Raw genomic sequence first — 24,638 nt, 5'->3', positions numbered from 1 at the left:
ACAGGAAGGTGACAGTAACTCAAATAACCACACGTTACAACTGTGGTGTGCAGAGGAGCATCTCTGAATGCACAGCACATCGAACCTTGAAATGGCTGTGCTACAGCTACAGAAGACCACAAACATACACTTGGTGGCCACTTTATTAGGTACAGGAGGTGCCCAATAAAGTGGCCACTGAGTGTATGTTCTCTCTGTATCCACTCTTAAAGCTTCCTATTGGTTTAAAGACCTCTATTACATTATCTCCCAACCTACTTCTCTATAAGAGAACCCACACAGCTTATCAGTTGGTAGGTTATTTTTAATAAAGCATTATTCTGAAAGATTGTTGACCTGAAAATTTTAACTCCATTTCTCTCTCCACAGACGCTACCTGTTTCCAGCATTTTCAATTTTTTGTTTTCAATTTCCAGCATCTTCAGCATGCACTGAGAATGCGTAGTTATTTTGGATATTTGTTTTTTTGTTTTCCATTATTAAAAGCGAGAAATAATATTACTTATTATTTTTCTATTTTCTTTTACATCATTGAGAGAAAGATGGTTAGACAGATGCATTGTAATAAATGTCACTAGCCACAACCAGCAAATTTTCATCCAGGTGATCCTTTCTTCAAAAAGAAATTGGTGAAATATGGTACAGACTCAGTTTGTAAAGCGCTTTGTATTTTGTTTTTTAAATCCCTCCTAACCTTTCCAAAAAATGACAAATTACTGGGGCCAATTTTAATCCATTCCACCTGGTGATAGATTGGAGGGATTGGGAGTAAGGTTTATTTTTTTAAATCTGTATTGATGTGTTGGAGCTGGCAGTGATCATCAGGGACCCTCACCACCCAGGCCATGCTCTCTTCTCGCTGCTGCCCTCAGGAAGAAGGTACAGGAGCCTCAGGACTCACAACACCAGGTTCAGGAACAGTCACTACCCCCCAACCATCGGGCTCCTGAACCAGAGGGGATAACTTAACTCAACTTCACTCACCTCATTACTGAACTGTTCCCCCAACCTATGGACTCACTTTCAAGGGCCCTTCATCTCATGTTCTCGATATTTATTGCTTATTTATTTACTATTATTATTTCTTTCTTTTTGTATTTGCAGTTGGTTGTCTTTTGCACACTGGTTGAATGTCCAAGTTGGTGCAGTCTTTCATTGAATCTATTATGGATTTATTGAGTATGCCCACAAGATGATAAATGTCAGGACTGTATATGGTGAAATAAATGTATTTTGATAATAAATTTACTTTGAATTTTGAATGCAAGTTTTCACCATACCTTCACCGCAGTAAAACGTTCAAAGCGCTTAATGAATTTGTAATCAGACAAAAATTGACACTAACCCAAAAAGAAGATATTTCAAAAGGTGACCACACCCTTAGTCTGAGAGGAAATCTTTCTCTGGTATGTTAGAATTAAAAACCTGCAGAAGCTGGAAACTGGGGGGAAAAAGAATGGAAATGTTAGACACAGCAAGTCATGCAGCATCTACGGAGGGAGATACAGTTAATGCTTCTGGTTGGAGACTCTTCACCAAAACTGGGAAAGCGAGAAAACAAGGTAGCTTTCATATTAGTTTGCAAACCCGAGGAAATCTGCAGATGCTGGAAATTCAAACAACAACACACACAAAATGCTGGTGGAACACAGCAGGCTAGGCAGCATCTATAGGGAGAAGCACTGTCGACGTTTCGGGCCGAGACCCTTCGTCAGGACTAACCGAAAGGAAAGATAGTAAGAGATTTTAAAGTGGGAGGGGGAAATGCGAAATGATAGGAGAAGACGGGAGGGGGTGGGATGAAGCTAAGAGCTGGAAAGGTGATTGGCGAAAGTGATACAGAGCTAGAGAAGGGAAAAGATCATGGGACGGGAGGCCTCAGGAGAAAGAAAGGGGTGGGGGGTAGCACCAGAGGGAGATGGAGAACAGGCAAACAACTAAATATGTCAGGGATGGGGTAAGAAGGGAAGGAGGGGCATTAACAGAAGTTAGAGAAGTCAATGTTCATGCCATCAGGTTGGAGGCTACCCAGCCAGTATATAAGTGTTGTTCCTCCAACCTGAGGTTGGATTCATTTTGACAATAGAGGAGGCCATGGATAGACATATCAGAATGGGAATGGGACGTGGAATTAAAATGTGTGGCCATTGGGAGATCCTGCTTTTTCTGGCAGACCGAGCGTAGGTGTTCAGCGAAATGGTCTCCCAGTCTGCGTCGGGTCTCACCAATATATAAAAGGCCACACCGGGAGCACCGGACGCAGTATACCACACCAGCCGACTCACAGGTGAAGTGTCGCCTCACCTGGAAGGACTGTCTGGGGCCCTGAATGGTGGTGAGGGAGGAAGTGTAAGGGCAGGTGTAGCACTTGTTCCGTTTACAAGGATAAGTGCCAGGAGGGAGATTGGTGGGAAGGGATGGGGGGGACGAGTGGACAAGGGAGTCGCGTAGGGAGCGATCCCTGTGAAAAGCAGAAAGGGGGGGGGGGAGGGAAAAATGTGTTTGGTAGTGGGATCCCGTTGGAGGTGGTGGAAGTTACAGAGAATTATACGTTGGACCTGGAGGCTGGTGGGGTGGTAGGTAAGGACAAGGGGAACCCTATCCCGAGTGGGGTGGCGGGTGGATGGGGTGAGGGCAGATGTACGGGAAATGGGAGAGATGCGTTTGAGAGCAGAGTTGATGGTGGACGAAGGGAAGCCCCTTTGTTTAAAAAAGGAAGACATCTCCTTCGTCCTGGAATGAAAAGCCTCATCCTGAGAGCAGATGCGGCGGAGACGGAGGAATTGTGAGAAGGGGATAGCATTTTTGCAAGAGACAGGGTGGGAAGAGGAATAGTCCAGGTAGCTGTGAGAGTCTGTAGGCTTATAGTAGATATCAGTAGATAGGCCGTCTCCAGAGATGGAGACAGAAAGATCAAGAAAGGGGAGGGAGGTGTTGGAAATGGACCAGGTAAATTTGAGGGCAGGGTGAAAGTTGGAGGCAAAGTTAATGAAGTCGACGAGCTCAGCATGTGTGCAGGGGGCAGCGCCAATGCAGTCGTTGATGTAGCGAAGGAAAAGAGGGGGACGGATACCTGTATAGACTTGGAACATGGACTGTTCCACAAAGCCAACAAAAAGGCAGGCATAACTGGGACCCATACGGGTGCCCATGGCTACACCTTTGGTTTGGAGGAAGTGGGAGGAGCCAAAGGAGAAATTATTGAGAGTAAGAACTAATTCCGCTAGACGGAGGGGAGTGGTGGTAGAGGGGAATTGGTTAGGTCTGGAATCCAAAAAAAAGCGAAGAGCTTTGAGCCCTTCCTGGTGGGGGATGGAGGTATATAGGGACTGGACGTCCATCGTGAAAATAAGGTGGTGGGGGCCAGGGAACTTAAAATCATTGAAAAAATTCAAAGCATGAGAAGTGTCACGAACATAGGTGGGAAGAGATTGAACAAGGGGGGATAAGACAGTGTCTAGGTATGCAGAAATGAGTTCAGTGGGGCAGGAGCAAGCTGAGACAATAGGTCTACCTGGACAGGCAGGTTTGTGGATCTTGGGTAGGAGGTAGAAACGGGAAGTGCGGAGTGTGGGAACTATGAGGTTGGTGGCAGAGATCTCCAGAGATCCCCAGAGCTGATAAGGTTGGTGATGGTATAGGAGACAATAGCCTGGTGCTCCTTAGTGGGGTCATGATCAAGGGGTAAATAAGAGGAGGTATCAGAGAGTTGTCGCTGTGCCTCGGCCAGGTCAGTACGCCAGACAACAACAGCTCCCCCCTTATCAGCAGGTTTTATAGTGAGGTTGGGATTGGTGCGGAGGGAGCGGAGAGCAGACCGTTCGGAAGGAGTGAGGTTGGAATTGGAACAGGATGTGCTGAAGTCAAGATGGTTGATGTCCTGTTGGCAATTAGCAATAAAGAGATCCAGAGCAGGCAGAAGACCAGAGCGGGGTGTCCATGAAGAGGAGGAGGGTTGAAGACGGGAGAAGGAGTCATCGGTGGGGGTAGGAGAGTCCTTGTCAAAGAAGTAAGCTCGGAGACGGAGCCGGCGGAAGAAGAGTTCAGCATCATGGTGTACACGGAACTCACTGAGGTGTGGGCGAAGGGGGACAAAGCTGAGGCCCTTACTGAGGACAGAGTGCTCTGCCTCAGAGAGTTGAAGGTCGGAGGGAATGGTAAAGTCCCGGCACGGATGAGAGATGGGATCAGAGGGGGGAGGGAGGCTGGTAGTGTCAGTGGAGAGGGAAGGGTTGGGCTGAGAGGAAGATGGAGCCTCTGAGGGCCCAGGAGCTGATGATGGGATCTGAGGGAGAGGGGATTGCAGAGTGGTGGTGGGGGAAGGGGAGACGGGAGACACAATCGCAGCATGTGAAGACCCGGCCTGGAGTTCAAGGCTGGAGTCGCAGTCGGTGGTTGCTTCATCCCACCCCCTCCGGTCTTCTCCTATCATTTCGCATTTCCCCCTCCCCCTTCTACTTTCAAATCTCTTACTATCTTTCCTTTCAGTTCGTCCTGACGAAGGGTCTCGGCCCAAAACATCGACAGCGCTTCTCCCTATAGATGCTGCCTGGCCTGCTGTGTTCCACCAGCATTTTGTGTGTGTTGTTGTTCATATTAGTTTAATTTCTTTTCCAGTTCTGACAAAGAGTCTGGGATCTGAAACAAACCATTCCGCTCTCCATGATTGCTGTCTGACCTGCTGAGTGTTTCCAGTATTTTCTGTTTTAAACTTTGGTATATTGCACTGCATTGCCAAAATCCAATACTGCAGTCAGATGCTAACCTGAAAACATCAGATAATCATGAACTAATCCCGAGAGCCACAGGTCACTCTAGCTAATCGAATTTCACTCAGGGGATGCAGGTATAGCTAATATGACCCAACCCTGAAACCCCAGTGAAACTGACTCTGGGACTACTTAAGATCGCGCGGGAAATTCACATGTGGGCGACGTCGGGTGGGGGTGGTGTTTATCTCAATGGAGGTGGAGGAAACAATAATGTTTTTTTCAAAAAAATAAAACATACAACATATTAGTTCCGGAAGCAGAGGGGTGGGGATATTGGTTGAAATGCCGTACAGAGACGACCGAGCCTGGGCTGCTGATTTATTTGGGAGAAGAGTTTAGGGAGAAAGCGATGGGGAGGGTGGGGGGAGTCGCAAGAAGATAAAAGGCAGGGCTTGGTTGGAAACGCGCACACGTCCGGGCTTTCAGGTCGGCGCAGACGTGCGCGGGTTCGGGAATGTGGCAAGAGAGCAGCAGAGGGTGGCCCCTGGTGCCAGGGAGGACGCGGGTGGCACGGAGCCGAGCGGAGCAAGGGATGAGCAGCGGCCCCGGTCCATGTCCTCTTTCTCTCCGTTAGACTGCCGTACACAATGGGAGGTGCGGAGACAATGGAACCGGCGATTTCCTAACGCAGCGCGGAATCAGGGAATTCTGCTACCGGTGTTGTATTTGGCCGCATATATTTTATTATCCAGCGATCAATAATCGACTTCTTTACATTTTTTGTTTCTTTTTCTTGCGTACGACTTAGTGCAAACACCAGATGTAAATGATGTTCAAGTATCACATCCGCATGGTTTGCAATGACCTGAAGGTATTGGTTTTGATGAGATCTTTCGCGATGCAGAGGAGCGAGCAGGATTTGGAGACGGGCCGGAGAAGGGGTGGAGGAGGAGGAGGAGGAGAAGAAGAGGGAGGGGGAGCAGGAGGAGGACGGCTGACCAGATCGGGATGCGGCTGGCCTCCCTTCCCCAATTGTTCGTCCCGGGCCGACGAGGATTGTTACGGGTCGAACGGTGCTGGAGCTGGAGGAGGATACGACGACAAGGAGAGGAATGGTGCACTCCAAACCGGAATGGACTCCGTGTCCCTGAGCAGCAGCGAGAGTGGAATGAGGAGCCCTCTGTGCCGAATCTGTTTCCAGGGACCAGACCAGGTACAGCGAGGAGAAATGCTGAGATACCACATTCCGCTCACATATTCCGATCATTCTCAACATAGCCACTGTATCGAAGGCTCAGAGTTGTTAACAGAAGACTGAAATAACAAAGCATGTATATTTCTGCAAATGGTTATTTATCTGTATTGATGTGTTAGTCCCTCGGGGTAGACTAAGAAGCTATCTAAGGTGTCCAGGAATGATTAAAGGATTCCTTGGTTTCTTGGGGGAAAGCATCATTAAAATTAGAAGGAAAGGGTGATGACAGGATGGACAAAAGGGTGGTGGAAATATGGCACTCTTCGTCCCACAAAACAAATCTGTTGAGGCTGGGATTTGATTAAAATATTAAAATGTAATTTTAATTGATTTGATTTTTTTTGGATGGGGCACTAAGGAATGTGGAGCAAAGGTGGAGAGTTGGATTTTAGGTGCAGATCAGCAAATGCAAAGGAGGGAAGAAGGGCTGAATGGTCTCATTCTGAACCTACAATATCTTGTCACCATTTTATAAGAATACCATGTTTATTTCTTTTATGGTTTACATATTAAAATTCAAGGAACAGCGGGCTGAACTCACTGGGAAATGCAGTGAATGTTGGAAATACATAGCGGATTACACAGCATGTCAAGTGAAAGATTAAACAGGAAGTGATATGACAAGAACCAGGAAAACGCTTTAACAGAATGAGGTGTTTTGGGAGGAATGGAGTAAAGGGGAAAGTTGGCTGAAGAGCTTAACTGTAAGAGGGAGGGACACTTGAGAATGAAGAGCAGTTTAGATAGGCTCATGAATGTGAGGAAGATAGAAGGACATGGCCATTGTGTGGGCAGGAGCAATTAGTTTGCTTGGTTATTTGATGACTAATTAATTTGGTATGGCACAACATTGTGGATGGACAGGCCTGTTCCGGTGCTGTACTGTTGAATGTTCTACATCTGATGAACTGTGTGCTGAGTTGGTCTCCCTATATAAGGAAGGACCTACTGGCCTTGGAATATAAATTCACAAGATTGATTCTGGGTATGAAGAGATTGTGTATTAGGAGAGACTAAGATTTGGCCATAATCATTGGGTTTAGAAGAACGACAGGCAATGTCATTAAGACACCAGCTTTCGGAAGGGATCTTACAGGGTGGATATTGACAAGTTGTTTTCCCTGCAGGTAGACAGTCTGGATCTGGAAAGGGGGTCTCAGAATAAGGGGTCACTCACTCACACTGAGAATGAGAAATTCCTTCACTTGGAGCGTGAGAATCTTTGTAATTCTTCAGCACAGAGGTCTGCTTGGGTATAACAAATTAAAACTTGACCTGAAACCAACCCAAACATGAGCAAGCTGAACCCAGCATATCAACTGGCCAGAGCCTGAGGGCATTGGGTTTTTTTTTGATACCCAACCTGAACCTGATATTTGACTGCTGAGGGGCCTGGGCTGGGTAGTGAGGGTCTAGGTTAGAAGGAAGGGTCAGAGCAGAGCATTGGCTGGGGCTTCAAGTGGGCTTTGCTGTGGGCACTACCCTTGCATGTCTGCCCACTTTGTCCATTTCCCAGCCTCAGTTTCTTTATCCTTCTTGCTTTCCAATTCAGAGCGCCCCAAATATACTCATATTTGCACAACCTAATAATGACATTAAATAGTGATAGTTTTTATAATTTTGTTCTAAGGATCTGTCCCAACTCAAGAACTTTTCAGTTCCTTCAGAGTTACTCCATATTTAGTGTATCTTGTTAGCCCCCTTTTGGCCTTGGTCAAACAGCCAGAGTAGAGGGCTTTAGATAAATTATTAAATCTCAACTAAATTTGACAGATCTTTAAACACTAAGGGTATTGGGGATATGGGAATTGGGAAAAAAAATGGATGAGGTTGAGAATTGGTTGTGATTTCATTGAAGGGTGCAGGGGGCTTGAGGGGCCACATTTTGGAATTCTATTATTTTTCATTGAGGTCTGTTTAAGAGACAGATCAGATCCTGTTCCTTGAAAGGGTGCTGAGATATTATCTAATTTCTGTTTTGAAACCAAGTTTAATCACTTTGGTTCAGTGAAATTACCTAAAACACACTGACCATTTCTTCTTGGCGAGTTAGCATATTTTGCACTGAATCTATCGTGACTAATGAGTGTGACTATTCACCAGCATATGGATGGTTGTGCAGCAGCAACATGCATGAGAAAGGAAAATGGACTTAAACTGATTCTGGTGCTGTATTAGAGTCATGAAGTTCAGCTGGTGGTTCTAACCTTTTGGAATTTTGCTCTTTATTGATAAGTTGCATGGTATTTGCTGCTTTGTAATAGTGAACGGTATGGGGAGCAGTTTTAACCTAATCGCCAAAGGGCAAATCCATGGGATTAGGTGAAACATGGATTTCACTGCCCTGTCCCTTGAGAGTGAGATCAGACAGGGTGTAAAACTGGTCCTACATGCAACCAACTTCTCAACAGATGGACGGTTAGCCAGGTTAAAGTCTGTGCATCTGACCACCAACATAATCTACTTCTCAGTTTAGGGAAGTGAGCTCCGACATTCAGCAATTCCCAGAGAACTGGCCTGCAGTTGCATTCTCATTCGCAGTAATTTCTGTAATCTGAGGACCAGTGGTTTCTCTGGTGTGAGGGCAAGATTTCCTATTTGGTTGTTGTCTGTTTGTGGTGTTGTAAACATAGTGGGCAGGTTCCCTGCATTTGCTTTTTCCAGCAAATTTGCAGGTGTGTTTTAACTGAGAGGGTAAAATCCTCCTGAGTATCTGTTGAATGAGATTGCTTTCTCCGATCTCATCTTTGAGCAACAGCGCGGGAAATGCATACACCACAAATTGTTGTGTTGCACTGGCATGTCTTTGTTTCTGCATCCATTAACAGCGTGTGGCTGTCACTGGCCAGGCCTCAATTGTCCCTTACCCTGAGTGGTTTGCTCAGCCATTTCAGAGTCAACCACATTGCTGTTGGCCAATGACCCAGACTGGTAAGGGCAACAGATTTCTTCCTGTAAAAGATACCAATAAATCAGGCAGATATTATAACATTCTGGTATTTTAATTATCACTAATATCAACACTGATAATCAGCTTTTTCCCCCCATTTATTTAATACCTTGAACTTCCTCAGCTGCTGTGGGTTTGAATTTGTGTCTTTAGGTTGAAATTCCAGACTTCTGAATGTGGGCATCACAGTGGGAAAGCAGGTTGTGTTTTTGTCTTGAAGTCCAGTAACCTGTGTTCAGTTGTGCTGTCTGTCTGGAGTTTGCATGTTCTCCCTTTATCTCTTAGATTTCCCCTGAGTGCTTCAGTTTCCCCCTACACCCTGAAGATGGACAGGTTGGCAGGAACACAAGAGATTTTGCAGATGCTGGAAATCTTGAGTAACACACACAAAATGCTGGAGGAGTTCAGCAGGTCAGGCAGCATCTATGTAGGGGAGTAAACAGTTGATGCTTGGGGCCGAGACCCTTCATCAGGCTCAAAATGTTGGTTGTTTATTCCCCTCCATAGATGCTGCCTGACCTGCTGTGTTCCTCCAGTGTTTGTGTGTGTTGCTCAGGTTGGTATGCAATTGGTTATTGGTGTAAGAGAATGTAAATATTACTGACCTAGTAAGTTAACTATGTTATCATCCCTATTACAGGAAATATATAGGATATAATAGAGTCAGAAGGTTCAAGGACTTGAGGTGAAAAATCTAGGCTGACACTCCAGCGTTGTTGGAGGTAACATGCTTAATACAAAGCACCCTCCACCCAATCTTGTGGATGGAAAAGATCACATGGCCACCATTTCATAAAAGAGCAGAAGGGCTTCCTGCCAGTGTTGTGGCCAATATTTATCCCTCAACCGTTTCTATGAACTTGCTGACAAGTTTCTACTTTACCATAGTGACTGTACAGAGTAAAGTGCTCTAAAATTGTGGAAGATCCCATAAAAATCCATGCCTTTTCTGAAGACCGTGGTGAGGAAACAAAAAGCATTTTGTTCCATTAAGTTCTACGGGCTTGCACTGAGTGAGTGGATTAAGATAACATGTAGTTCTCTTCTTAAAAATTTGGAATAAATCAAATTCTGATTTGGAAACATAAATAGCTCTGCAATGTCTAATTTTATTGAAGGTGGTTCCAGCTGTGGTGGAAGAGAATAACTGTATACATTGCTTCTTGGGTTTAGAAAAATGTTGATGTCTTATCACCTGTAATGGTCTTCACTAGCATCATGTTCATAGCACCATATCAGCAGAGAAAGAAATTTTATGGCATATCATGTGTGTATTAGCTCTTTTAAAGTCTCTGAGAAGTCCAACTCCTAATCCCTTATTTGCAAGCATTTCCTTTTGGTATCAGGATTGGCAGTTCTAACAAAATGGCCAATGAACTATTTCCCTCAACCCAATTTAGTAGCCCCACAGGTGCCTTTTGTCCCATATACTTGCAACGGTTTGATGTACATACAGCCTATTTCAGATCCTGTCATAAAAATTGCAACCAAGCACGAGTTTAAACTTAGAACATAGAATATTACATGCCCTTTGGCCCATAATGTTGTGCCAACTTTTTAACAGACTTTAAGATCAAACTAACCCTTCCCACCCACATAGCCCCAATTTTTCTATCATCCATGTGCCTATCTAAGAGTTTCTTAAATGCCCTGTACCTCCACCCTGGCAGATTGTTCCACATGCTCACCGCTCTCTGTGTAAAGAACCGGCTTCTGATATTACACCCCCCCCTATAATTTCCTCCAATCATCTTAAAATTATGCCCCCTTTTAAGTCACTGTTTGTCCACTCTGTCTATGCCTTTTACCATCTTCTACATTTCTATCAAGTCACCTCTCATCCTTGTCTTTTCCAAAGGAAAAAGCCTAGCTCACCCAGCCTATCCTCATAAGATATGCCCTCTCGTCGAGATGCATCTCCTCTGCACCCTCTCTAAAGTTTCCACATTCTTCCTATAAAGAGGCGACCAGAAATAAACACAGTGTTACAAGTGTGGTCTAACCAGGGTTTTAGAGAGCTACACAACATTACCTTGCCTCCTTGAACTTGATCCCCCAACTGATGAAGGCCCACACACCATACGCCTTCTCAACGACCCTATCAACTTGCACGGCAACTTTGAGGAATCTATGGACATCGATCCTAAGGTTCCTCTGTTCCACCACACTGCCAAGATTTCTGCCATTAACAAACAGTAGAAAATCTGCAGATGTTGGAAATCCAAGCAATACACACAAAATGCTGGAAGAACTCAGTAGGCCAGGCAGCATCTATGGAAAAGAGTAAACATTTGATATTTTGGCCCAAAACGTCAACTGTTTACTCTTTTCCATAGATGCTGCCTGACCTGCTGAGTTCTTCCAGCATTTTGAGTGTGTTTCTTGCCATTAACCCTGTATTCTGCCTTTAAATTGGACCTTCCAAAGTGAATCACTTCACACTTTTCCCAACTGAACTGTATTTGCCACTTCTCAGCCCAGCTCTGCCCCATTGCAACCGATGGCAATCCTCCACACGATCCACAACTCCACTAGTCTTTGTTTTATCTTCAAACTTACTAACCCTCACTTCTTTTTCTTCACTAAACCATTTATAAAAATCAAAAAGAGCAGGGATCCCAGAACAGATTCCTGTGGAGCACCACTGGTCACTGACTTCCAGGTAGAATATGCTCCTTCTGCTACCATCCTCAGCCTTCCATGGGCAAGCCAGTTCTGTATCCACACAGCCACGTTTCTTTGGATCCCATGCCTCCTGACTTTCTGAATGAGGTTACCATGGGGAATCTTATCACACTCCTTCCTAAAGTCCATATACACTTGTATACACTGCTCACATCCTTAAAGAATTCAATCACTCTTGTGAGACATGACCTGTCCTTCACAAAGACATGCTGACTACTAACCCTTATCATTCGTTGCTTTTCCATAGAATGTAATGCTTCCAATAGCGAGATTGCTCCCTTCCTGATCTGTTCCTCAGTCACTCTGTTACTGTTAGGGCAGGGTTCTATAGAGTACTCCCAATGGAATGATTGCTCCCTTCCCAATCTGTTCCTCATTGTCTCTGTTACTATTCGAGGGGTGTCTATCGAATACTCCCAATGGAATGATTGCTCCCTTCCCGATCTGTTTCTCAGTGTCTCTGTTACTATTCGAGGGGTGTCTACAGAATACTCCCAACACAGTGATTGCTCCCTTCCTGATCTGTTTCTCACTGCCTATTAATGTTGGGGCAGGGGAGGGTCTATAGAATACTCCCAATATAGTGATAGCTCCCTTCCTGATCTGTTCCACAGTGTCTCTGTTACTATTCGAGGGGTGTCTATAGAATACTCCCAATGGAATGATTGCTCCCTTCCCGATCTGTTCCACAGTGTCTCTGTTACTATTCGAGGGGTGTCTATAGAATACTCCCAATGGAATGATTGCTCCCTTCCCAATCTGTTCCTCATTGTCTCTGTTACTATTCGAGGGGTGTCTATAGAATACTCCCAATGGAATGATTGCTCCCTTCCCGATCTGTTCCTCATTGTCTCTGTTACTATTCGAGGGGTGTCTATAGAAGACACCCAATGGAATGATTGCTCCCTTCCCGATCTGTTCCTCAGTGTCTTTGTTACTATTGTGTGTGGGTGTCTATAGAATACTCCCAATGGAATGATTGCTCCCTTCCCGATCTGTTCCTCATTGTCTCTGTTACTATTCAAGGGGTGTCTATAGAATACTCCCAATGGAATGATTGCTCCCTTCCCGATCTGTTCCACAGTGTCTCTGTTACTATTCGAGGGGTGTCTATAGAATACTCCCAATAGAGTGATTGCTCCCTTCTCTGTTCTTATTGGCGGTGGAGGGGGTGGAGTTAGTCAATAGAATACTCCCAATAGGGAAATTGCTCCCTTCTCTCTCTGTTCCTCAGTGTCTCTGTTACTATTGGGGTAGGGCGGGGGGAGTGAATCTGTAGAATACTCCCAATAGAGAGATTGCTCCCTTCCAGATCTGTTACGCAGTGTCTCTGTTACTAATGGGGCAGGTGTCGGAATCGGAATCAGAATCAGGTTTATTATCACCGGCAGGTGGTGTGAAATTTGTTAACTTAGCAGCAGCAGTTCAATGCAATACATAATCTAGCAGAGAGAGAAAAAAATAGTAAGAATAAATAAAATGAAGTAATAAATAAACAAGTAAGTCAATTATGTATATTGAATAGATTTTTAAAAAGTGCAAAAACAGAAATACTGTATATTAAAAAAGTGAGGTAGTATCCAAAGCTTCAATGTCCATTAGGAATCGGATGGCAGAGGGGAAGAAGCTGTTCCTGAATCGCTGAGTGTGTGCCTTCAGGCTTCTGTACCTCCTACCTGATGGTAACAGTGGGAAATGGGCATGCCCTGGGTGCTGGAGGTCCTTAATAATGGACGCTGCTTCCTAAAGATGTCCTGGGTACTTTGTAGGCTAGTACCCAAGATGGAGCTGACTAGATTTACAACCTTCTGCAGCTTCTTTCAGTCCTGTGCAGTATCAACTCCAAACCAGACAGTGATGCAGCCTGTCTCCACGGTACAACTATAGAAGTTTTGGAGTGTATTTGTTGACATGCCAAATCTCTTCAAACTCCTAATAAAGTATAGCCCCTGTCTTCCCTTCTTTATGACTACATCGATATGTTGGGACCAGGTTAGATTCTCAAAGATCTTGACACCCAGGAACTTGAAGCTGCTCACTCTCTCCACTTCTGATCCCTCTATGAGGATTGGTATGTGTTCCTTCATCTTACCCTTCCTGAAGTCCACAATCAGCTCTTATTGACGTTGAGTGTCTATAGAATACTCCAAGTACTGTGATAGCTCCCTTCTCGATCTGTTCCTCAGTGTCTCTGTTTCAATTGGGGGGTGTCTATAGAATACGTGCAACAGAGTGATTGCTCCCTTCCTGATCTGTTCCTTAGTGTCTTTGTTACTATTGATGGGGCGGGGTCTATCGAATACTCCCAGTAGAGAAATTGCTCCCTTCATGTTCTATTCCTCAGTGTCTCTGTTACTATTGGGGGTGGGGGAGAGGTTTTATAGAATACTCTCAATAGAGAGATAGCTACATTCCCAATTTGTTCCTCGGTGTCTGTTACTACTGGGTGCTGGTCTGTAGAAGACTCCCAACAGAGTGATTGCTCCCTTCCCGATCTGTTCCTCAGTGTCTCTGTTACTATTGTGTGTGGGTGTCTATAGAATACTCCCAATAGAGATATTGCTCCCTTCTGGACATGTTTGTTAGTGTCTCTGTTACTATTCGAGGGGTGTCTATAGAATACTCACAACAGAGTGATTGCTCCCTTCCTGATCTGTTCCTCATTGTCTCTGTTACTATTCAAGGGGTGTCTATAGAATACTCCCAATGGAATGATTGCTCCCTTCCCGATCTGTTCCTCAGTGTCTTTGTTACTATTGTGTGTGGGTGTCTATAGAATACTCCCAATGGAATGATTGCTCCCTTCCTGATCTGTTTCTCACTGCCTATTAAAGTTGGGGCAGGGGAGGGTCTATAGAATACTCCCAATATAGTGATAGCTCCCTTCCTGATCTGTTCCTCATTGTCTCTGTTACTATTTGAGGGGTGTCTATAGAATACTCCCAATGGAATGATTGCTCCCTTCCCGATCTGTTCCACAGTGTCTCTGTTACTATTCGAGGAGTGTCTATAGAATACTCCCAATGGAATGATTGCTCCCTTCCCAATCTGTTCCACAGTGTCTCTGTTACTATTCGAGGGGTGTCTATAGAATACTCCCAATGGAATGATTGCTCCCTTCCTGATCTGTTTCTCACTGCCTATTAATGTTGGGGCAGGGGAGGGTCTATAGAATACTCCCAATATAGTGATAGCTCCCTTCCTGATCTGTTCCTCATTGTCTCTGTTACTATTCGAGGGGTGTCTATAGAATACTCCCAATGGAATGATTGCTCCCTTCCCGATCTGTTCCACAGTGTCTCTGTTACTATTCGAGGGGTGTCTATAGAATACTCTCAATGGAATGATTGCTCCCTTCCCGATCTGTTCCACAGTGTCTCTGTTACTATTCGAGGGGTGTCTATAGAATACTCCCAATGGAATGATTGCTCCCTTCCCGATCTGTTCCACAGTGTCTCTGTTACTATTCGAGGGGTGTCTATAGAATACTCCCAATGGAATGATTGCTCCCTTCCCAATCAATTCCACAGTGTCTCTGTTACTATTCGAGGGGTGTCTATAGAATACTCCCAATGGAGTGATTGCTCCCTTCCCGATCTGTTTCTCAGTGTCTCTGTTACTATTCGAGGGGTGTCTATAGAATACTCCCAACAGAGTGATTGCTCCCTTCCTGATCTGTTTCTCACTGCCTATTAATGTTGGGGCAGGGGAGGGTCTATAGAATACTCCCAATATAGTGATTGCTCCCTTCCCGATCTGTTCCACAGTGTCTCTGTTACTATTCGAGGGGTGTCTATAGAATACTCCCAATGGAATGATTGCTCCCTTCCCAATCTGTTCCTCATTGTCTCTGTTACTATTCGAGGGGTGTCTATAGAATACTCCCAATGGAATGATTGCTCCCTTCCCGATCTGTTCCTCATTGTCTCTGTTACTATTCGAGGGGTGTCTATCGAATACTCCCAATGGAATGATTGCTCCCTTCCCGATCTGTTTCTCAGTGTCTCTGTTACTATTCGAGGGGTGTCTATAGAATACTCCCAATGGAATGATTGCTCCCTTCCCGATCTGTTCCTCAGTATCTTTGTTACTATTGTGTGTGGGTGTCTATAGAATACTCCCAATAGAGATATTGCCCCCCTTCTGGACATGTTTGTTAGTGTCTCTGTTACTATTGTGGGGGCGTGGAGAGGGGTTTTTATAGAAGTCTCCCAACAGAGTGATTGCCCGCTTCCTGATCTATCAGTGCCTATTAATTTAGGGACAGGGAAGTGTCTATGGAATACCCCCAATTGAGTGAATGCTCCCTTCCCAATCTGTTCCACAGTGTCTCTCTCACTATTGTGTGTGGGTGTCTATAGAATACTCCCAATAGAGATATTGCCCCCCTTCTGGACATGTTTGTTAGTGTCTCTGTTACTATTGTGGGGGCGTGGAGAGGGGTTTTTATAGAAGTCTCCCAACAGAGTGATTGCCCGCTTCCTGATCTATCAGTGCCTATTAATTTAGGGACAGGGAAGTGTCTATGGAATACCCCCAATTGAGTGAATGCTCCCTTCCCAATCTGTTCCTCAGTGTCTCTCTCACTATTTGAGGGGTGTCTATAGAATGCTCCCAATAGAGACATTGACCCTTCCCGATATGTTCGTTAGTATCTCTGTTACTATTGTGGGAGCATGGAGCGGGAGTCTATAGAAGACACCCAACAGAGTGATTGCACCCTTCCCGATCTGTTCCTCAGTGTCTCTGTTACTATTCGAGGGGTGTCTATAGAATACTCTCAATGGAATGATTGCTCCCTTCCCAATCTGTTCCACGGTGTCTCTGTTACTATTCGAGGGGTGTCTATAGAATACTCCCAATGGAATGATTGCTCCCTTCCCAATCTGTTCCACAGTGTCTCTGTTACTATTCGAGGGGTGTCTATAGAATACTCCCAATGGAATGATTGCTCCCTTCCCAATCTGTTCCACAGTGTCTCTGTTACTATTCGAGGGGTGTCTATAGAATACTCCCAACAGAGTGATTGCTCCCTTCCCAATCTGTTCCACAGTGTCTCTGTTCCTATTCGAGGGGTGTCTATAGAATACTCCCAATGGAATGATTGCTCCCTTCCCGATCTGTTCCACAGTGTCTCTGTTACTATTCGAGGGGTGTCTATAAAATACTCCCAACAGAGTGATTGCTCCCTTCCCAATCTGTTCCACAGTGTCTCTGTAACTATACGAGGGGTGTCTATAGAATACTCCCAATGGAATGATTGCTCCCTTCCCGATCTGTTCCTCATTGTCTCTGTTACTATTCGAGGGGTTTCTATAGAATACTCCCAATGGAATGATTGCTCCCTTCCCGATCTGTTCCACAGAGTCTCTGTTACTATTCGAGGGGTGTCTATAGAATACTCCCAATGGAATGATTGCTCTCTTCCCGATCTGTTCCTCATTGTCTCTGTTACTATTCGAGGGGTGTCTATAGAATACTCCCAATGGAATGATTGCTCCCTTCCCAATCTGTTCCTCAGTGTCTCTGTTACTATTCGAGGGGTGTCTATAGAATACTCCCAATGGAATGATTGCTCCCTTCCCGATCTGTTCCTCAGTGTCTCTGTTACTATTCGAGGGGTGTCTATAGAATACTCCCAATGGAATGATTGCTCCCTTCCCGATCTGTTCCACAGTGTCTCTCTTACTTTTGTGTGTGGGTGTCTATAGAATACTCCCAATAGAGACATTGCTTTTTTCTCGATATGTTCGTTAGTGTCTCTGTTACTATTGTGGGAGCGTGGAGCGAGAGTCTATAGAAGACTCCCAACAGAGTGATTGCTCCCTTCCCGATCTGATCCTCAGTGTCTCTATTAATGTTGGGGCAGGGGAGATTCTATGGAATACACTCAATATAGTGAATGCTCCCTTCCCAATCTCTTCCTCAGTGTCTCTTTTACTATTCGAGGGGTGTATATAGAATACTCCCAATGGAATGATTGCTCCCTTCACGATCTGTTCCACAGTGTCTCTGTTACTATTCGAGGGGTGTCTATAGAATAATCCCAATGGAATGATTGCTCCCTTCCCGATCTGTTCCTCATTGTCTCTGTTACTATTCGAGGGGTGTCTATAGAATACTCCCAATGGAATGATTGCTCCCTTCCCAATCTGTTCCACAGAGTCTCTGTTACTATTCGAGGGGTGTCTATAGAATACTCCCAATGGAATGATTGCTCCCTTCCCGATCTGTTCCTCATTGTCTCTGTTACTATTCGAGGGGTGTCTATAGAATACTCCCAATGGAATGATTGCTCCCTTCCCGATCTGTTCCTCATTGTCTCTGTTACTATTCGAGGGGTGTCTATAGAATACTCCCAATGGAATGATTGCTCCCTTCCCAATCTGTTCCACAGTGTCTCTGTTACTATTCGAGGGGTGTCTATAGAATACTCCCAATGGAATGATTGCTCCCTTCCCGATCTGTTCCTCAGTGTCTCTGTTACTATTCGAGGGGTGTCTATAGAATACTCCCAATGGAATGATTGCTCCCTTCCCGATCTGTTCCTCAGTGTCTCTGTTACTATTCGAGGGGTGTCTATAGAATACTCCCAATGGAATGATTGCTCCCTTCCCGATCTGTTCCACAGTGTCTCTCTTACTTTTGTGTGTGGGTGTCTATAGAATACTCCCAATAGAGACATTGCTTTTTTCTCGATATGTTCGTTAGTGTCTCTGTTACTATTGTGGGAGCGTGGAGCGAGAGTCTATAGAAGACTCCCAACAGAGTGTTTGCTCCCTTCCCGATCTGATCCTCAGTGTCTCTATTAATGTTGGGGCAGGGGAGATTCTATGGAATACACTCAATATAGTGAATGCTCCCTTCCCAATCTCTTCCTCAGTGTCTCTTTTACTATTCGAGGGGTGTATATAGAATACTCCCAATGGAATGATTGCTCCCTTCACGATCTGTTCCACAGTGTCTCTGTTACTATTCGAGGGGTGTCTATAGAATAATCCCAATGGAATGATTGCTCCCTTCCCGATCTGTTCCACAGTGTCTCTGTTACTATTTGAGGGGTGTCTATAGAATACTCCCAATGGAATGATTGCTCCCTTCCCGATCTGTTCCACAGTGTCTCTGTTACTATTCGAGGGGTGTCTATAGAATACTCCCAATGGAATGATTGCTCCCTTCCCGATCTGTTCCACAGTGTCTCTGTTACTATTTGAGGGGTGTCTATAGAATACTCCCAATGGAATGATTGCTCCCTTCCCAATCTGTTCCACAGTGTCTCTGTTACTATTCGAGGGGTGTCTATAGAATACTCCCAATGGAATGATTGCTCCCTTCCCAATCTGTTCCACAGTGTCTCTGTTACTATTCGAGGGGTGTCTATAGAATACTCCCAACAGAGTGATTGCTCCCTTCCCAATCTGTTCCACAGTGTCTCTGTTACTATTCGAGGGGTGTCTATAGAATACTCCCAATGGAATGATTGCTCCCTTCCCGATCTGTTCCTCATTGTCTCTGTTACTATTCAAGGGGTGTCTATAGAATACTCCCAACAGAGTGATTGCTCCCTTCCCAATCTGTTCCACAGTGTCTCTGTTACTATTCGAGGGGTGTCTATAGAATACTCCCAATGGAATGATTGCTCCCTTCCCAATCTGTTCCACAGTGTCTCTGTTACTATTCGATGGCTATATATAGAATGCTCGCAATAGAGTGATTGCTCCCTTCCCGATCTGTTCCACAGTGTCTCTCTTACTTTTGTGTCTGGGTGTCTATAGAATACTCCCAATGGAGACATTGCTTTTTTCTCGATATGTTCGTTAGTGTCTCTGTTACTATTGTGGGAGCGTGGAGCGAGAGTCTATAGAAGACTCCCAACAGAGTGATTGCTCCCTTCCTGATTTGATCCTCAGTGTCTCTATTAATGTTGGGGCAGGGGAGGTTCTATGGAATACACTCAATATAGTGAATGCTCCCTTCCCAATCTCTTCCTCAGTGTCTCTGTTACTATTCGAGTGGTGTCTATAGAATACTCCCAATGGAATGATTGCTGCCTTCCCAATCTGTTCCACAGTGTCTCTGTAACTATACGAGGGGTGTCTATAGAATACTCCCAATGGAATGATTGCTCCCTTCCCGATCTGTTCCTCATTGTCTCTGTTCCTATTCGAGGGGTGTCTATAGAATACTCCCAATGGAATGATTGCTCCCTTCCCGATCTGTTCCACAGTGTCTCTGTTACTATTCGAGGGGTGTCTATAAAATACTCCCAACAGAGTGATTGCTCCCTTCCCAATCTGTTCCACAGTGTCTCTGTAACTATACGAGGGGTGTCTATAGAATACTCCCAATGGAATGATTGCTCCCTTCCCGATCTGTTCCTCATTGTCTCTGTTACTATTCGAGGGGTTTCTATAGAATACTCCCAATGGAATGATTGCTCCCTTCCCGATCTGTTCCACAGAGTCTCTGTTACTATTCGAGGGGTGTCTATAGAATACTCCCAATGGAATGATTGCTCTCTTCCCGATCTGTTCCTCATTGTCTCTGTTACTATTCGAGGGGTGTCTATAGAATACTCCCAATGGAATGATTGCTCCCTTCCCAATCTGTTCCTCAGTGTCTCTGTTACTATTCGAGGGGTGTCTATAGAATACTCCCAATGGAATGATTGCTCCCTTCCCGATCTGTTCCTCAGTGTCTCTGTTACTATTCGAGGGGTGTCTATAGAATACTCCCAATGGAATGATTGCTCCCTTCCCGATCTGTTCCACAGTGTCTCTCTTACTTTTGTGTGTGGGTGTCTATAGAATACTCCCAATAGAGACATTGCTTTTTTCTCGATATGTTCGTTAGTGTCTCTGTTACTATTGTGGGAGCGTGGAGCGAGAGTCTATAGAAGACTCCCAACAGAGTGATTGCTCCCTTCCCGATCTGATCCTCAGTGTCTCTATTAATGTTGGGGCAGGGGAGATTCTATGGAATACACTCAATATAGAGAATGCTCCCTTCCCAATCTCTTCCTCAGTGTCTCTTTTACTATTCGAGGGGTGTATATAGAATACTCCCAATGGAATGATTGCTCCCTTCACGATCTGTTCCACAGTGTCTCTGTTACTATTCGAGGGGTGTCTATAGAATAATCCCAATGGAATGATTGCTCCCTTCCCGATCTGTTCCTCATTGTCTCTGTTACTATTCGAGGGGTGTCTATAGAATACTCCCAATGGAATGATTTCTCCCTTCACAATCTGTCCACAGAGTCTCTGTTACTATTCGAGGGGTGTCTATAGAATACTCCCAATGGAATGATTGCTCCCTTCCCGATCTGTTCCTCATTGTCTCTGTTACTATTCGAGGGGTGTCTATAGAATACTCCCAATGGAATGATTGCTCCCTTCCCAATCTGTTCCACAGTGTCTCTGTTACTATTCGAGGGGTGTCTATAGAATACTCCCAATGGAATGATTGCTCCCTTCCCGATCTGTTCCTCAGTGTCTCTGTTACTATTCGAGGGGTGTCTATAGAATACTCCCAATGGAATGATTGCTCCCTTCCCGATCTGTTCCTCAGTGTCTCTGTTACTATTCGAGGGGTGTCTATAGAATACTCCCAATGGAATGATTGCTCCCTTCCCGATCTGTTCCACAGTGTCTCTCTTACTTTTGTGTGTGGGTGTCTATAGAATACTCCCAATAGAGACATTGCTTTTTTCTCGATATGTTCGTTAGTGTCTCTGTTACTATTGTGGGAGCGTGGAGCGAGAGTCTATAGAAGACTCCCAACAGAGTGATTGCTCCCTTCCCGATCTGATCCTCAGTGTCTCTATTAATGTTGGGGCAGGGGAGATTCTATGGAATACACTCAATATAGTGAATGCTCCCTTCCCAATCTCTTCCTCAGTGTCTCTTTTACTATTCGAGGGGTGTATATAGAATACTCCCAATGGAATGATTGCTCCCTTCACGATCTGTTCCACAGTGTCTCTGTTACTATTCGAGGGGTGTCTATAGAATAATCCCAATGGAATGATTGCTCCCTTCCCGATCTGTTCCACAGTGTCTCTGTTACTATTTGAGGGGTGTCTATAGAATACTCCCAATGGAATGATTGCTCCCTTCCCGATCTGTTCCACAGTGTCTCTGTTACTATTCGAGGGGTGTCTATAGAATACTCCCAATGGAATGATTGCTCCCTTCCCGATCTGTTCCACAGTGTCTCTGTTACTATTTGAGGGGTGTCTATAGAATACTCCCAATGGAATGATTGCTCCCTTCCCAATCTGTTCCACAGTGTCTCTGTTACTATTCGAGGGGTGTCTATAGAATACTCGCAATAGAGTGATTGATCCCTTCCCGATCTGTTCCACAGTGTCTCTCTTACTTTTGTGTGTGGGTGTCTATAGAATACTCCCAATGGAGACATTGCTTTTTTCTCGATATGTTCGTTAGTGTCTCTGTTACTATTGTGGGAGCGTGGAGCGAGAGTCTATAGAAGACTCCCAACAGAGTGATTGCTCCCTTCCCGATCTGATCCTCAGTGTCTCTATTAATGTTGGGGCAGGGGAGATTCTATGGAATACACTCAATATAGTGAATGCTCCCTTCCCAATCTCTTCCTCAGTGTCTCTGTTACTATTCGAGGGGTGTATATAGAATACTCCCAATGGAATGATTGCTCCCTTCCCGATCTGTTCCACAGTGTCTCTGTTACTATTTGAGGGGTGTCTATAGAATACTCCCAATGGAATGATTGCTCCCTTCCCAATCTCTTCCTCAGTGTCTCTGTTACTATTCGAGGGGTGTATATAGAATACTCCCAATGGAATGATTGCTCCCTTCCCGATCTGTTCCACAGTGTCTCTGTTACTATTTGAGGGGTGTCTATAGAATACTCCCAATGGAATGATTGCTCCCTTCACGATCTGTTCCACAGTGTCTCTGTTACTATTCGAGGGGTGTCTATAGAATACTCCCAATGGAATGATTGCTCCCTTCCCGATCTGTTCCACAGTGTCTCTGTTACTATTCGAGGGGTGTCTATAGAATACTCCCAATGGAATGATTGCTCCCTTCCCGATCTGTTCCACAGTGTCTCTGTTACTATTCGAGGGGTGTCTATAGAATACTCCCAATGGAATGATTGCTCCCTTCCCGATATGTTCCACAGTGTCTCTGTTACTATTTGAGGGGTGTCTATAGAATACTCCCAATAGAGTGATTGATCCCTTCCCAATCTGTTCCACAGTGCCTCTGTTACTATTCGAGGGGTGTCTATAGAATACTCCCAATGGAATGATTGCTCCCTTCCCAATCTGTTCCACAGCGTCTCTGTTAATGTTGGGGCATGGAGGTTCTATGGAATACTCCCAATTTAGTGAATGCTCCCTTCCTGATCTGTTCCTCTGTGTCTCTATTAATGTTGGGGCAGGGGTGTCTCTATGGAATATTCCCAATATAGTGAATGCTCCCTTCCCGATCTGTTCCACAGTGTCTCTTTTCCTGTTCGAGGGGTGTCTATAGAATACTCCCAACAGGGTGATTGCTCCCTTCCCGATCTGTTCCTCAGTGTCTCTTTTACTATTTGAGCGGTGTCTATAGAATACTCCTAATGGAATGATTGCTAACCTTCCGGATCTGTTCCTCAGTGTCTCTCTTACTATTGTTGGTGTGTGGAGGGGGATTCTATAGAAGACTCCAAACAGGGAGATTACTCCCTTCCCTATCTGTTCCCCAGTATCTCTGTTATTATTGGGGTGGGTGTCTATAGAATACTTCCAATAGAGTTATTGCTCCCTTCCTGTTTCTGACTTGAGAATACCTGTACAACATCCTCCCTTTCTGCTGCTGTGATACTGTCCTTGATTAGCAATTCCACTCTCCCTACCTTCCTCCCTGTTCCTTTTGAAAGATCTAAACCCCAAACTTGCAGAAGCCATTCCTGCCCCTGTGACAGCCAAGTCTCTGCATTGGCCACAATATCATAGTTCCATGTACTGATCCGTGCTCTCAGTTCATCACCCTTGGTCCTGATATTTCTTGGATTAAAATAGATACCTTTCAACTGATCCCTACTGACTAACTTTTGCCCTACCAACTGCCTATCCTTCCTCACAGTCTCTCTACATGCTGCATCTACCTGTACACCAACTGCTCCATCCTCTAACCTATCACTCTGGTTTAAACCGTCCCCAACAGCTCCAGCAAATTTTCTCATAAGGATATTGGTCCTCCTCATGTTCTAGTGTAAGCTGTCCTTTTTGTACAGGTCATATACCTTCCCTAGAAGAGATCCCAATGATCCAGAAAACTGCAACCCTGGTCTCTACACCAATTCATAAGCCACACATTCAACTGATAAATCATCTTAGTCTTACCCTCAGTGGCACGTGGCATAGGCAGCAATCTAGAGGTTACTACCCTTGAGGTCCTGCTTTTCAGCTTCCTACCTAACTCCCTATATTCTCTCTTCAGCAGCTCACTCCTTTTCCTACCTATATCATTGGTTCCAATATGTACCATGAACTCCCCTTTTAGAATGCTGTGTGCCTGATCCTGGTAACTGGCAGGCAATGTACTATCCGGATCTCTCTTTCATGTCCACAGTATCTGCTGTCTGCTGCTCTTCTCCCCCTTTCCTTTCTCAGCCACAGAGCCAGACTTAGTGCCAGGAACCTGGTCACTGCAGTTTTTCCCTGATAGGTCGTTTCCCCAACACCGGCAACGGTGTCTGAACTTGTTATTGACGGGAATGGCCACAGGGGTACTCTGTACTGTCGACCTATTCCCTTTCCCTCTCCTGACTCCTGCAACTTCATTCTACACTAGCTAGGCACATAGACAAAGAAAGAAACTTATCTTAGCCTTTGCCGCTTCTTGCCTAAGCCTCTTCAGCCAAAGCCTCAAAACCTCCACTCTAACACTCCAACATGACCACTCCACATAAACCTTGCCTCTTTTTATAGGCCCTTGGCAAGTGCACAAAATGTTCTGACCAGGTTTTTCAAATCTCGCTCCCATAATGTACAATTCAACACTCC

At 45.0% G+C, this 24,638-nt stretch overlaps 1 protein-coding gene across 1 annotated transcript in view; it reads left to right on the top strand.

Moving 5' to 3' along the window:
• The first annotated feature begins 5,156 nt into the window (after positions 1-5,156).
• Positions 5,157-24,638, top strand: part of LOC140741306 (E3 ubiquitin-protein ligase MARCHF9-like) — a 56,549-nt gene continuing 37,067 nt past the window's right edge. Inside the window, exon 1 of the mRNA XM_073071366.1 lies at positions 5,157-5,925. Coding sequence (XP_072927467.1) covers positions 5,539-5,925 — 387 coding nt within the window. The 5' untranslated portion in view covers positions 5,157-5,538. The remainder of the gene's footprint in view (positions 5,926-24,638) is intronic.

Source organism: Hemitrygon akajei, chromosome 18, assembly GCF_048418815.1.
Source record: "Hemitrygon akajei chromosome 18, sHemAka1.3, whole genome shotgun sequence".
In the NCBI taxonomy this organism is placed as follows: Eukaryota; Metazoa; Chordata; class Chondrichthyes; order Myliobatiformes; family Dasyatidae; genus Hemitrygon; species Hemitrygon akajei.
Note: the sequence above shows the minus strand (reverse complement) of the source record. Positions and strands in the feature narration are given on the sequence as shown.